This window comes from Ursus maritimus, unplaced genomic scaffold (genome assembly GCF_017311325.1).
Source record: "Ursus maritimus isolate PB19 unplaced genomic scaffold, ASM1731132v1 scaffold_25, whole genome shotgun sequence".
Lineage (NCBI taxonomy): Eukaryota > Metazoa > Chordata > Mammalia > Carnivora > Ursidae > Ursus > Ursus maritimus.
Genome location: NW_024425008.1, coordinates 40,039,297 through 40,053,958, shown reverse-complemented (window position 1 = coordinate 40,053,958; position 14,662 = coordinate 40,039,297). Strand labels below are relative to the sequence as shown.

The window sequence follows — 14,662 nt, the reverse complement described above, 5'->3', positions numbered from 1 at the left end:
TTTGTTACCATGTGAGAGCACAACACAAAAGTATCCTTCAAAGGAAATGAGCACAGGATGAATCAGAGTAAAATGGACTGAATTCTACAAAAGGATGATACGGAAAAAATATTACACATGTATGGCTTAAAAGAACATATATATGTATTGATGAATAGGTGAAAGGTAGAGCTAAAGAGTGGGTCAATTTAGAAGTGAGGGTAGCTTATTGAGAGAGAGAATAGGAAAGAGGGAAAGGAAGTGTTGGAAGAAGAGGACAAGAATGGATTGGGAAATAAGAAAGGACTGGAAGGAAAATGAAAATATGTGAATAAGAAGGAAAAAATACAGTAAATAGGAAAATAGGCCTTTATTAATTTTGGTATTGGAGTTGTACCTTGTTAGTGTCGTGGAATGTGGTATTCTAAAGTTCCTTTAAGTTAGTATAGTATAACTGTTATGTTTCAGATTTGAACACTGAGGCCCAGAGTCACACAGCTGGAACATTTAGAGATGCACTGTAATTCAGATCTAGTATTTTATTTTATAGTATTAGAAATCATATGAGAATAATACTTTCATTTTTTAATTGTCTTCCTCCGTTCCTTTCTTTGTAATGTGTTGTTATAAAGAATTATGAACTTAGCATAAAGAAGGATAATAGAGTAAGTCTCCTGGTATCCATTACCTGGCTCCACCCAACCACCGTCAACCCATGGCTGTCCTGTTCCAGTCACTGCCCACCCCTTATTTTGTTGCAAATCCCAAATATATCATCCAAAAAGATTTTGCTGTGTATTTCAGAAATATGAGGTTTCTCCTTTTAAAATGAACATAATGAGCACTGGGTGTTGCATGCAACTGATAAATCACTGAATTCTACCTCTGAAACTAATAACAGAGTATATGTTAATTAAATTGAACTTAAATAAATTTAAAAAATAAATAAGCATAATTGGGGCATCTGCGTGACTTAGTCCATTAAGTGTCCAATTCTTGATTTTGTCTCAGGTCATGATCTCAGGATCATGAGATCAAGCCCTATCTTGGGCTCCATGCTGAGCATGAAACTTCCTTGGGATTCTCTCTTTAACCCCGCCCCCCCAAACCCCCTGGCTTGTGCTCGCTTGCTTGCTCTTTCTCTCTAAAAAAAAACCCAAAAAACAAAAACAAAAACCAACCCCAAACCCCATTATTATTGCTATTATTACATCTAAAAAACTAACAGTAATCTTTAATATCATCAGATAGCCAGTCAGTGTTTGCATTTCCATTTGCATGCCCCCTCATGCTACAGTGCCTTTGCACATGCTTTTCCCGTTGCTCTGTATGCCTCCACTGCGTTCCTTCACTGCCTAAGTTTCATTTTCTTCTAATATTCAGCTAGTGTCAACTCTTCTAGGAAACTTCGTCTCTCTAGTCGAGTCAGATGTCTCTTCAGTGTTACCATATAATCTGTACAAACTTCCAACAGAATATTTACAAAAGCAAGATTTTTTTTTTTTTAACTCCATACATGGATGGATGGATGGATGGATGGATAAATGGATGGATCCAGTGGTTGGTTAGTTTGTCTAAGTTAACGATAGGTTTTTACATATTCAGAATCCACATAACTTGATGCACTTAGAATAAAATCTAAAATTCTTGGCTTATATGGCTCTTTATGTTCTAGCTACAGGCTAGTCTAGGGTTTTCTCATGCCATTTACTCCTTCATCCCATCTTGTTTTAGTCAAATTTGCCTTCCTTCAGTACGTAGTGCATGCTAAACTCTTTTATGTCTTCGAGTCTCCATATGTTTTTCTTTTTGCCTAAGACTTTTTTTTTTTTTTGATTCTCTAGCTGGAAGGCTTTGTTTCTTCCAATCTAGATCTCCCTGTTATAATCTCTCATGTACCATTTTCTTTCCTTAAACTGACATAATTTATAACTATGTGTTTATTCAGTGATGAGTTTATTGTCTGACTTTTCTGTAAATAGGAGCTCCCTGTGGTCAGGGACTACATCTGTTTTGTTTACTGTTTTCCTAGTGTCCATCACAGTGCTTGTCATACAGTGGAATTTGTATTTGTATAAGTTATGTATTTATATATACATTAATTTATTCTTGAATATTTTAGATATTCAAGATGATGAAGTGGCAGAAACTGTTTACAGAGATAGGAAGAGACGGTTACCTTTGGAACTCACGGTGGAACTAACAGAAGAGACATTTGATGAGACAGTAGTGGCTTCTGATAGCATAGTGCTTTTCTACGCTGGTTGTGAGTATGAGCCTTTAGAGGAGGGAGTATTACATATTAGAGGATGTAAAGTTGGTGGATTTTATTTTTGCATTCTGTATATTGCATGTTGTAGAATGACATAGCGTTCATGTGTCACAAGTAGACTCCACATATTGAAAGATTTACTAATTTAGAAAAAATATTAATTCATGATAATGTTTCAAATATATTAACAGTTCTTATGGATCTATAGGGCATATATTGCTTTTTGCTTCAAGTAATAGCCCTTCAACTATATTCCTTGCAGTTTGAGGGCAGAAAATTAGTTGCATTTAAAATCCTCTTGAATGCACAATATTGAGTACTGTATATTAGAATATTTCTTATGAAGGAATAACAATTTTGGGAGATCCTATAAATCTATATTATGTTTGTTAATGTCAGGGTATGGGTGCTTTGGAGATATGCATGTTGAAATAACTGTTAAATTTTTTATTTTAATGTAGGGCAAGCAGTATCCATGGCATTTCTGCAATCCTATATCGATTTGGCAATTAAATTGAAAGGTATGTAATGTGGTATGCATGCTTATTTTCTTGATTCTAAGCTACAGCTATTTGTAAAATCATATCATCCTAAAGATGAAGAAAAGCACATAAAATGTCACATTTTAAATTTGTGTCTCCATCATTACGTTATTGAACCATGAGTTTCAGAAATGCTCAGAAGCATTCATCTTGGTTCTTTTCATGGGACTGTCTTCAGTACAAAGTAGAGAGCATGTATATTAAGTACTTGTGGCCACAGTTAATCCAGTAATCTTTTCGGCTGAATTCATTCAGCAAACATTTATTGAGTGCCTACTCTGAGCCAGTTACTATTAAATATTATTAAATAAATACTAAATACACTTAAACAAAAAATATGACAGATAAGACCCAGTCTCACAGTCTAACCAAAGATCTAAGCTATTCACTTAGCTCCTTAGGGACTGGGATATTATCAATAGCCAAGATCTTTTAACTCTTCTATGAAAACCTGATCCAGGGGTAGGTAAATAAGAATCCAAGGAATGGACTTGAACTCAAAATATCTATGTCATCATTCTAGCAAAGATGTAGGGATAGGCAGGGAGGCATGTTCGTAAGAGATAATGATGGAATAGGATAATGTTTTATGATTATTTGAATAAGACAGAATGTAGCATGCTTCATATCTGTAATATGATTTTCCACTACTGTTTTTCTTTTTCTTAGCTATTGTAGTTAAATAGGCTTATTCTTTTAGCTACTTTAGGAATGTATCCACCATTTAGTTTTTTGGGGCACTAGGTTATAGGTTCTTTCACTTTTTAGTAAGTTCTTGGTGGGTAGGTGGCATACCTTATCCTTAGCTCACTGGACTTGGCTTATTGCCTTACATTGTACAATATTTGGGGTTTAATGTTGAATAAATGAATAAGCTAATATAGTAGAGTTTAGTGGAAAATGTCTACTAGTGTACAACTTATTTATATACTAGGGACTTTTGTGAACTTAAGAAATCAATTCCAGAAAGTCAGTCCTAAATATAACATGTTCTGTAGTAATAAAACATCAGAGATTTAAAAAAATCACTTTTGAACCATTTTTCCTTAGTTCATTTTTCAACCACGTTTGATCCAACGTTTGATTACTTCATTACCTGAGTGAAGAGGTGATTAAGTCTACAGATACTGTTATTCCTAATATGTATATATTTTTAAAAACCAAATCCTGTTACTCTCTTTCAGATTTTCCATTATAGTTGTAACCTATGGAAAGATTTAAGTTTCTTCTTTTATTTTTTATTTTTTAATGTTTTTTTATTATATTATGTTAGTCACCATACAGTACATCCCTGGTTTCTGATGTAAAGTTTGATGATTCATTAGTTGCGTATAACACCCAGCGCACCATGCAATACGTGCCCTCCTTACTACCCATCACCAGCCTATCCCATCCCCCCCCCCCGCTGAAGCCCTCAGTTTGTTTCTCAGAGTCCATAGTCTCTCATGCTTTATTCCCCCTTCTGATTACCCCCCCTTTCTTTATCCCTTTCTTCCCCTACCGATCTTCCTAGTTCTTATGTTCCATAGTTTCTTCTTTTAGGTCCTCCAGCCTCATTGGCAAAAAGTTAGAAGAAAGAAAAAGGAAGGGGGAAATATAAACCATAATGAAGGAATAATTTCATAATGTCCCTGAATAACAGAATTACTCCCCCACCCAGCCCATTTGTCAATACCAAATGAAAATGGAAATAGATTCCCTTACATTCTTCTCTACTAATGATCGAATAAAGGGACTCCCTGGCCCCTCAATGCAAGGACCGTGAGTTGTATGTGTTTGTAGAATAAAAAAACAGATAACCAACCCAAGACTTGATTTACTTTTTTTTATTTAGGATACTCTTTATGAGTAACAGTCATTTTAGTAAGTAGATAATCAGATAAAGGGACTGTTTTGGAAGTTCAGGGGGCTTAATGTAGAAACGTGTAATATAGGTAACTATTTTATGTCTACATTGAAGCCCCATACTATAACTTTGTAAATGAGGAGAATATTGTAATACTTTGGGCATTCAGTCCTATAACCTTTCATTGTTGACTTTGTGGGAAAAAGCCACTTTTCGTCTAAGATGATGAAGACTATTTTATACTCAGTCACAAGGTGGCAGCAAATATCAAGTTTTTATACATACCTAGTATCTGTAGCTAAGAGAATTTTTTTTTAAATTATTTTTTTAATCTTTAAATTAGGAACACCATTGGAAATTCCTGCCTTGATAAAGTATAGGGGGTGTAATATTGCAGGCATCTTAGACTCTACTGGCAAAACAGCATGCAAAAGGGACCCAAAAATTGAGCAGCAAAGGAGGTGGGGAAATAAACTAATTGGCGAAGGGGTTACAAAAATCAAGGGACAAGAGTATCCAGTGGAAGCAGTTCATGCTGATGAGAGATTAAAATAAGAATGGGCTGTACAAATATTGTCAAGTCTACACAACTGAGTTTTCTACATTAATATTTATAAAATGTGCATTTCCTGTTGTTTAGGCACATCCACTATGCTGCTTACTAGAGTGAACTGTGCAGACTGGTCTGATTTATGTGCTAAGCAAAATGTTACTGAATTTCCTGTTGTAAAGATGTACAAGGAAGGCAAGAACCCGGTGTCTTACACTGGAATGTTAGGAACCGAAGATCTCCTGAAGTTTATTCAGCTGTAAGTATTCAGCTTCTCCCTAAGACCTTTAAATTTTGGGGTCTATAAACCTAATTCCTGTACTTCATTGACACACTTTGAATAGGTGAAGGGGTAAGGAATTGAGATCACAGCATAAGGTGAAGGGTGAAGAGAGTTTATTCCTTCACTTTGGGGGAGATAGAAATTGGGTTTAATGGGGATGATTTTTTTTTATTAGAATAGTATTTAGTTTCTTATTTGTCAGATATTTATCCTGTGGAATATAGTGTTTGCTAATGTCAGTATGTTTTATTTTTTTGCAAACTGAAAAGTATCTTTAAAAATTAATGTTGAATATGGTTATATATTCATTCAGCAACAGGATTTCATGCCCAGTGAACATAACATCTGTCCAAGAAGCAGAAGAATATTTAAGTGGGGAATTATATAAAGATCTGATCTCCTACTCTAGCGTGTCGGTGCTAGGACTATTTAGCCCAAACATGACAACAGGTAAGTATTTAGGTAATAGTTAAAAACTTGATTGCGAGTTTTTTAAAAAAATGAATTAATATCTTTTTCAAGTATAGAGAACTCAAATTATAGAATTTTGAAAATAGAGAAATTTGAAGGAAAAAAATCTGATTATTTAGTTAAATTTGATATAATTCCTTCCTTTTTTCTCTGTACCTGTGTATTACATATTTATATATATTTTTGTGTTATTGGGATAATATTGTGTATCTAGGTTAGTATCTTGCTGTTTTTATTTAATATTACATGGGTGCATTTTTTTCCATGTGATTAATATTCTTCAAAATTATCATGGCTGTATATTTAGATGCATATACCATAATTTATTTAACTGTTTGCCATAATTTATTTAATCTCTTGTTTCCCTTTTTTTCTTTTTGCTCTAAAGAATATATGCGTCTTTGTGTGGAATTTAGACTATTTAATGGGTATAGATTCCCAATAGGAGGATAACTTTGTTTTCTATAAACTGTGTATTATATGTGTTATTCATTTTAAAAATGGGGTTTTAGTGTTTGTCTAATGAATTACTATGAGATTTTTATGTATTAAGAATATTAAGTTCTTGTCAGTTTGTTTCAATTATTTTCCCCCAGTTTGGTTTTTAGCTTTAATAATTTTATATTTAGCAGTTTAAAATTTGTTTTCGTATTTATTGATTTTGAGATTTCTTCCATTGATTTCAGTTATAGAAAATCTCTATCATCCTTATCAACTATGGACTATGAGAAACAAACTGAGGACTTCAGAGGGGAGGGGGGTGGGGGAATGGGATAGACCGGTGATGGGTAGTAACGAGGGCACGTATTGCATGGTGCACTGGGTGTTATACACAACTAATGAATCATCGAGCCTTACATCGGAAACCGGGGATGTACTGTATGGTGACTAACATAATATAATAAAAAATCATTAAAATAAAAAAAATTAAAAAAAAGAAAATCTCTATCATCCTTATCAGTTAATATTCACCTATATTTTCTTCTTGTTTTAATTTATAATATTTTCTTACACTAATTTATATTGTCTTCTTGCTTTGAATATTTTTTCTCTTTTAAAATTATGATAAAAGTAGCAAAATTTACCATCTTAGCCATTTCAGCATATAGTTCACCAGTGTCAATTATATTTACATTGTTGTGCTTCTAATCTCCAGAACTTTTTCATTTTTCATTTTGCAAAACCAAAACACTGTACCTATTACACAGCTCTTTATTTCCCTGTTTCCCTAGCCCCTGGAAGCCTTAATTCTACTTTGTATCTTTATAAGTTTGACCACTCTAAGAACCTCCTATAAGTGGAATCATATAGTATTTGTCGTTTATTGACTGGCTTATCCATGTTGTATCCTGTGCCAGAATTTCCTTCCTTTTAGGGGCCTCTAGGTGGCACAGTTGATTAAGCATCTGACTCGACTTAGGTCATGTCCTTTTGTTCTCTTTTTTTTTTTTGTTCCATCATCACCATATTAAATTCATGTCTGTATGTGTGTGTGTGTGTGTGTATACAATCTTTTTAAATATTTTTTATTTTATTCACTTTTATCTCCCTGTCAATACCTAATCTATTTTTTTTTTTTTTTTAAGATTTATTTACTTGAGAGAGAGCGAGCGAGCATGTGCGTGCAAGCAAGGAGGGGGCAGAGGCAGAGAAACAAGTAGACTCTTCACTGAGTGCAGAGCGTGATGTGGGGTTTGATCTCAGGACCCTGAGATCATGACCTGAGCTGAAATCAAGAGTCAGATGCTTAACCAACTGAGCCATCCAGGTGCCCCTCTAATCTATTAGTTTTATAATACATGTTGAATATATAATTGGGTCAACTCTCTTGTCTTTTATACATTTTTAAAAAATCTTTTTGCCTGTTGGCTCTTCCAGGTGAACTTAAATTATTTTATACATATTGTCTAAACTGATTTGTATTTGTTGCTTGTTTTATGCTTCAGTAGTATTTCTTTAGTTAGTTTAGTCTACATGGAGAATGCTGCTTTTGGTTTTATTTTCCCCAGAGCCAGAGAAGATGTTCTTTAAAAAAACAAAAATACTGGAATCCATAAAATTAAAGACCATTTTAATGATTTGGACTTCTTCTATAGAAGATGAGGATGCTTTTAATTTCTTCTGTCATCTTTTTTTCTATATGGGCCTCTATGGTCTCATATTATAGACTCAAATTATCGTTATTTCCAAACTTTAATATTTTTGCATTATGTATTTCTCTTTCAAAAATTCTTTGCATTTATTTTTCGAACATTTTGAAAATTTTCATACAGCAAAGTTGAAAGATTTTATAATGAACATCCATATGCCTACCATCTAGATTCTATTAGCATTTAGCTTGTACTTGATTTAACACATACCTGTGCGTCTGTCCATCCTTCCACCCGTCAATTAATTCATCTTATTTTTGGTGCATTTCATATTAATGTTTTTTCATTCAGCTTTGATACAGTGCTTCTAGTAATTAATTCTACTTTATTAGTTTTATGTAGCATCATAGATTATAGTGTTCTTTTAATATCACAGCTTCTCTGTTTTTAGACTCTATTTTTTTCTAGCTTCATAGGAATGCCTTTCAGTAAGTTGTAAAGGAAGGGTACACAGGGCTTTGTTTTTGTTTTTTTCTAACCAGTACTATTGCTTAGAGTGTTAGTCTCTTGCCTTTGCATATGAATGGCTTCTTGAATTGACTAACAAAACCTTTAGTGTTTTTTCCATCACGTTAGCTGTCTGCATTTATCTAGCAAACCTGCCCCCTTATTTTTCTTTCATTTAAGGATATTTTTCCGCGAAGAGTATCCGTATATGTAGCATCATATTTGTAGATAGCAGATACTGTTAACTAGTTATTAAATTTTGCTTTATACAAATTTCTGTCTAGTTGTTCCCCTCTATGTTGTCTTCAAAATCTTTTAAAATAAAAGCCAAAATAACTTACTAGAAAGAAATAATAAGAATGTGAATGTGTGTTCTGTGGCTTCCCATCTTAGAAGGCAAAATCCTAGAGGAGCTTTTTCATTTATATTCTCTTTATGAAAAATTGCGAAGTGAATGAGTCTGTTTTACTCCTTTGTCTTTGCCTTTCTAATGTTGACTTTGTCTTCAATCTTCCTCGGGGGCTTGGTGCCCTGAGGTTGTCTATTATTTACTCTGGGCTTCCTTCCAAAAAGAATTAAGGTCTTCAGATAATAAAAAGCACAAATACGATAAAACCATTAAAACAAGAATTAGAGTTAAGCTATAACAGAGCAGGGGATAATTGTGTAGAATATCTAGAGAACACTGTAGTTGGTCATAAAACTTAACCCCAAGCAACCTAGCAGCAATCAGAAACAGAAAGATGAATTTTTTGCCATCTTATCATTATATAATAAATGGCAATATAAAAGTTAGGGTGCCCATCATCCACAGAGAAGACTTTTCCCTGGTTGTAAATGCTGAAAGGGATTCTTCCTATTTTTTTTTTTTTATATGAGAATAGGAACAGTATACTTTATGGTAGTTCTATACAAATGATAAGATTTACACATAATTATCTCAACGAAAGTCAAAAGTATAGGGGCACCTGGATGGCTCAGTTGGTTAAAAGTCTGACTGTTGATTTTGGCTAAGGTCGTGATCTCAGGGTTGTAAGATCAGCCCCAAATGGGGCTCTGTGCTCAGCAGGGAGTCTGCTTGAGATTCTTTCTCTCTCACTTCCTCCCCTTCTGCCTCTCCCCCCACTCAACGTGCTCTCTCGCTGTCTCTCTCTCTCCCTCCCAAATGAACAAGTCTTTAAAAAATAAGTCAAAAGCTGGGGCTCCTGGGTGGCACAGCGGTTAAGCGTCTGCCTTCGGCTTAGGGCGTGATCCCAGTGTTATGGGATCGAGCCCCACATCAGGCTCCTCCGCTGGAAGCCTGCTTCTTCCTCTCCCACTCGCCCTGCTTGTGTTCCCTATCTGGCTGGCTGTCTCTCAGACAAATAAATAAAATCTTTTAAAAAAATAATAAATAAATAAAAATTAAAAAAAATAAAAAATAAATAAAAAATAAGTCAAAAGCATAATGTTAAATGACATAGAGATTGTTCTAGTGTGCCAGAACGATATAATCTGGATAGGATGCTTGTTATTTCACTAGATTGTTCTCAGACTTTTCAGTTAGATAGTAGATTCTCTTCTTTTTTGTTGTTTTTGTTTTTTGCAGATATTCATGTGGTAGTTACTTTCAACATCTATTGAATGAGAAAATGTGTAACAATAAAAGGCTATTATGAATTCACTAACATTTTTATGTACATATATTATTCATAAGAGCTAACTACTAACATTTACTGAGCACTTATTTTATATCAGGTATTGATTTATTGTTCATGTAGATTCTAATGATTTAAAGATTAAATCCACATTAGTGGATTCCATGAGGCCTGAAATGTCTCCTTTGTCCAATCTTGTATCTGCACGGTCTCTTTACTTGAAAGATACTTATTAATTACAGAGGGAAAAAAAGTATCTTGTGGGGATAGAATTTAAAGCTCTGTAAATGTCCTGTTTCTCATTATGCTGTTGTACCCCAGTTTTAGAATCCATTGCTTGAAAGAGCTATAACTATGGTGGTTGCCAAGTGGAAAATTTCTAACTGCCTATTTCTTCTGTATATGTTACTAACATAGTTCACATACTACCATAAGAGCATTTCCTTCTCATTTATTTTTCAGTATAGACACCTGAGTCCTTATTTTATTCAATGGGTTATAATTAGTTGCTGTCATGCCCCTTCAGTCTGACTCCTGTGTCCTTTTGATGTCTCCATCATTCTTTGGGTATGTCCTTTTGGCACAAAATATTCCCAGTCCCATTCCTGGAATTAGCCGTTTCTCAACCAAGAGTCTAGGTTCCTTTTAGTGGGACATTGAATTTAGAAACCAAAGTCTAGGGATTAGGAGTGCTTTTGTTATTGGAGTGTTGTTCTTGCTTCTCAGCTTTTGTTGGTAGAGCTAAAAAATAGATGTATGTGCGGTATGTCCATATATGCATGTGTATAAATATAATGATTCAGTAACATGATAGTGGGGAAAAAAGCAGTATTGCTAAATTAATGTATTTATTTTATCCAATTAAAACATGTTTCTATTTACACAACTAAATATTGGAGGTCACCATTAATATTACATCCCAAATATACTTATTGTGATTTAAGAACCTTTTTCTTTAGAATAATTATTTTCTTATACTTTGGGTTGCAATATATTCTGACATACATGTAGTTTTAACCAACGAGGAGAGTATGTCTGGTTTTAAATGTTCAGAGGAAAATCAATAGTCTGGTTTAGTGGAAATGGATATGTACCTGAGGTCTACAGTTTTATTGATTGATTGATGTCTACAGTTTTAAATGCTTCCATTGCAGAAGTAACAAGATACATGAACAAGTGGATTTATGAAGAGCCTTTTAAGAAATATATTCCTGGGGTGCCTGGATGGCTCAGTTGGTTAAGTGTCTGCCTTTGACTGGGTGTTATACGCAACTAATGAATCATCGAACTTTACATCGGAAACCGGGGATGTACTGTATGGTGACTAACATAATATAATAAAAAAACATTAAAAAAAAAGTGTCTGCCTTTGGTTCAGGTCATGATCTTAAGGTCCTGGGATCAAGCCCCACATTGGGCTCCCTCTCAGCAGGGAGCCTGCTTCTCCCTTTCCCTCTGCCCCTCTCCCCCACTTGTGCATCTCTCTCTCTAATAAATAAAATATTTTTAAAAAAAGAAACATATTCATGAGTAGAGAGGCTTCTGTATGAGGAAATTGTATGGAAATAGTGTAATTTTCCACTGTTATTTTATCAAAAAAGAAAAGCTGAAACAGATTCCAGTATGTCATTGCCTTAGACAATGATCATCAATTACTGACCAGACTTTAGTTCTGTTTTCTCTTAGAAATGAAAGTATAGGCACTCAGTCCTTTCTAATTGTTTTGTTTTTTTCTCTTTTTTTTTCTTTTTTTTGGGGGGGGTTGGGCAGAGGGAGAGAGAGAATCCTAAGCTCCCTCCACGCCCAGCACTGAGCCTGATGCAGGGCTCGATCTCACAACTCCAAAATCGTAACCTGAGCTGAAATCAAGAGTTGGATGTTTAACCGACTGAGCCACCAAGCATCCCTTTAATTGTTTACTTTTCTTATGAATCTTTTCTGCTTTGGTGTAACACAGACTGAAGAAAATATTTTCAAGGGGTAATAGTTTCTCATTAAATTCATGGTTATAAATGAGCTCTCAGTGCTGCCTACTGGCTGACTGTGCCATTTTAGTAAATTGGCTTCCTGCAGTGTTTCTTAGTCTTGTGGAAAGTATGCATCCTTTTTAAAGAACATAACCTTGTGGTTGCCAGGTGGTAACAGTGCAGATACTCACACCATGAATACAGTACTGATTGCTTAGGTACAGATCTTTTGGGTTCAGCACGTCCAGACTACTAGGTGCTTTATGATTCAGTTCTTCCATCATCAGTTTTCTGTTGAACTGCCGTGAACCTTCCATGGAGTGAGCTGAGTTATCATTTGGCAAGAATACATCATTTACATAAGTTTACCTCTGTTCTTTCCTCATTAGTCTATGACTATTTAATTCAGACTTGCTTCTTGGTTATAAAATAGTCATTAACATGATCCAGAATATACTATTATTTATAAAAGTGTATTCAGAAAGCTACAGAAATAATTTTTTAATATCTGTATCTTAACAAATGAGGAAAGACTGATACACAAATTAATCAAAGTTCAAAGGTAACAAAAACACATTACAGAAAATACAGGAAATATGAAAAGACACAAATACCTCATAATTGCAGAATCCTAACACAGATACTGTTAAAGGACTAGAATTTCTAGCCTTCCATTTTTTTTCTGTGCATATCGGCATTTCTAGATTTTGTGATGATAATGTGTGCCTCATTTCACATACAGCTTCTCTTTCCAGGCTATGTATAGGATAGCTGTCTCCACTTACTTTACCTTAGAAGTAAATTAAAAAGCAACAAATATTTATTCAGTAACTCTGTATGATTAGCATGCTATAAATCTGATAAATCACATTTAGAGTACATTTGTTTAGGGAACCCTAATTACATTATATCAATTTACATTTCTGTCATAATCAAATGTCATAAAAAGAATTTATTTATTTTAGAACCACTAAGTTATATAAGACCCACCTGTAAATATTTATCTTTATAATGAATAACAAATTACAACCATTTATAAATCTGTCCGTCAGTTGAATAGCACACATAATTTTAAAGGTTTCAGATTTTTGTCTTGTCTTTGTATTATAGCAAAAGAAGATTTCACTGAAGCAGGAAACTACCTAAAAGGATGTGTTATCACTGGAATTTATTCTGAAGAAGATGTTTTGATACTGTAAGTTTGTTGGTTTTCTAATTTTAGAGAGGGGGAAGTTTGCTAAATAGTATATTGTTTGTCTTTACACAGTTGATGAAGGAAAATAGGTAGTAATATAACTAAATTTTTAATTTTCTTCAAAGAAGATCTGGGAAATACCACCTGGCTATTTAGAATTTAAATATTTTTACTTTAGGCTAGAGTCCCCATAGGGGCAACCTTGGATTCATACTATTTCATCTTCCTATAAAAATTTTCCTCTTTGGGTTCTATTACCTGCAGTTTGGTTCTTTGAAATTATCAAAGTTTTTTGGGGAATTTTATATCTTGAGTGTCTGGGCTTTTGATTTGCCACCAAGGTATATATAAAAATCAGAATTTTTTCATATTTCTACCAGAGTTTTAGGTGATATAACTATACCTGACAGTTCTACCTAATTTTAAGTTATTGCAAACATATACTTATCAGTGCTGTTTTAGCCACATAAGTTGCTTTATTTGTAGAATGTGGGACTCTTGTGAACTACCAGATATTTCAGTTATTCCAGAGTGAAGGACTGAACTGAAAATTTGGGGATTATTAATATATATACACAATACATATAGTAATACATGTACATCACATTCTGCATTAATGGCTTATCTTCAGGTGCAAGTGGAGTTGATAAGCCCCAATAATTTGTCTTGCTTACCTTCTGACTGTAATATTCCTAATGGTGATTTCTGAGCTTAGATCTTTCATCCTGAACACTGGTGACATATGCTCTTGATGATTAAGCTCCATTTCTATGCATGAAATCAGTGACCTTTGAAAAGTAAATACTGAACTTCAGATCTTTAGAAAATATGAGATCTAGTCACCTGCCACATGGACAGTCACCCACTATCTTCTACTCTGCTGTCATTGTGCATTTAGCTGTGGTCCAAAGAGGTAGGCCAGTAGTATTCAGAGCATGTTTTATTTGTAAACAACTGATCAACTAAGAGAGTCTTCCAGGTAATTTGAAGACTGGATCCTCTACTAATGCTTATAGTATTATAACGTCTATGCTTTGTGTTAGCATCAATTGATTTTACATGATATAAATGTGACTACCTCATTGGTCATTTCATACCAAGCCTTTTTCCTATTTAATTTAGTGATTTTCCTTTTTTTTTTATTTAAGATTTTATTTATTTATTCTACAGGATAGAGACAGCCAGCGAGAGAGGGAACACAAGCAGGGGGAGTGGGAGAGGAAGAAGCAGGCTCATAGCGGAGGAGCCTGATGTGGGGCTCGATCCCATAACGCCGGGATCATGCCCTGAGCCGAAGGCAGACGCCTAACCGCTGTGCCACCC

The 14,662-nt window shown here is 34.4% G+C and overlaps 1 protein-coding gene across 5 annotated transcripts in view; it reads left to right on the top strand.

The window, feature by feature from the left end:
- The window catches only part of TXNDC16 (thioredoxin domain containing 16), a 118,716-nt gene that overhangs the window by 79,351 nt on the left and 24,703 nt on the right, over nt 1-14,662 (top strand). For all 5 annotated transcript variants that reach the window (XM_040641834.1, XM_040641836.1, XM_040641833.1 and 2 more), the window contains exons 13-17: nt 2,102-2,245; nt 2,713-2,772; nt 5,280-5,448; nt 5,786-5,922; nt 13,255-13,339. In XM_040641834.1, coding sequence (XP_040497768.1) covers nt 2,102-2,245; nt 2,713-2,772; nt 5,280-5,448; nt 5,786-5,922; nt 13,255-13,339 — 595 coding nt within the window. The remainder of the gene's footprint in view (nt 1-2,101; nt 2,246-2,712; nt 2,773-5,279; nt 5,449-5,785; nt 5,923-13,254; nt 13,340-14,662) is intronic.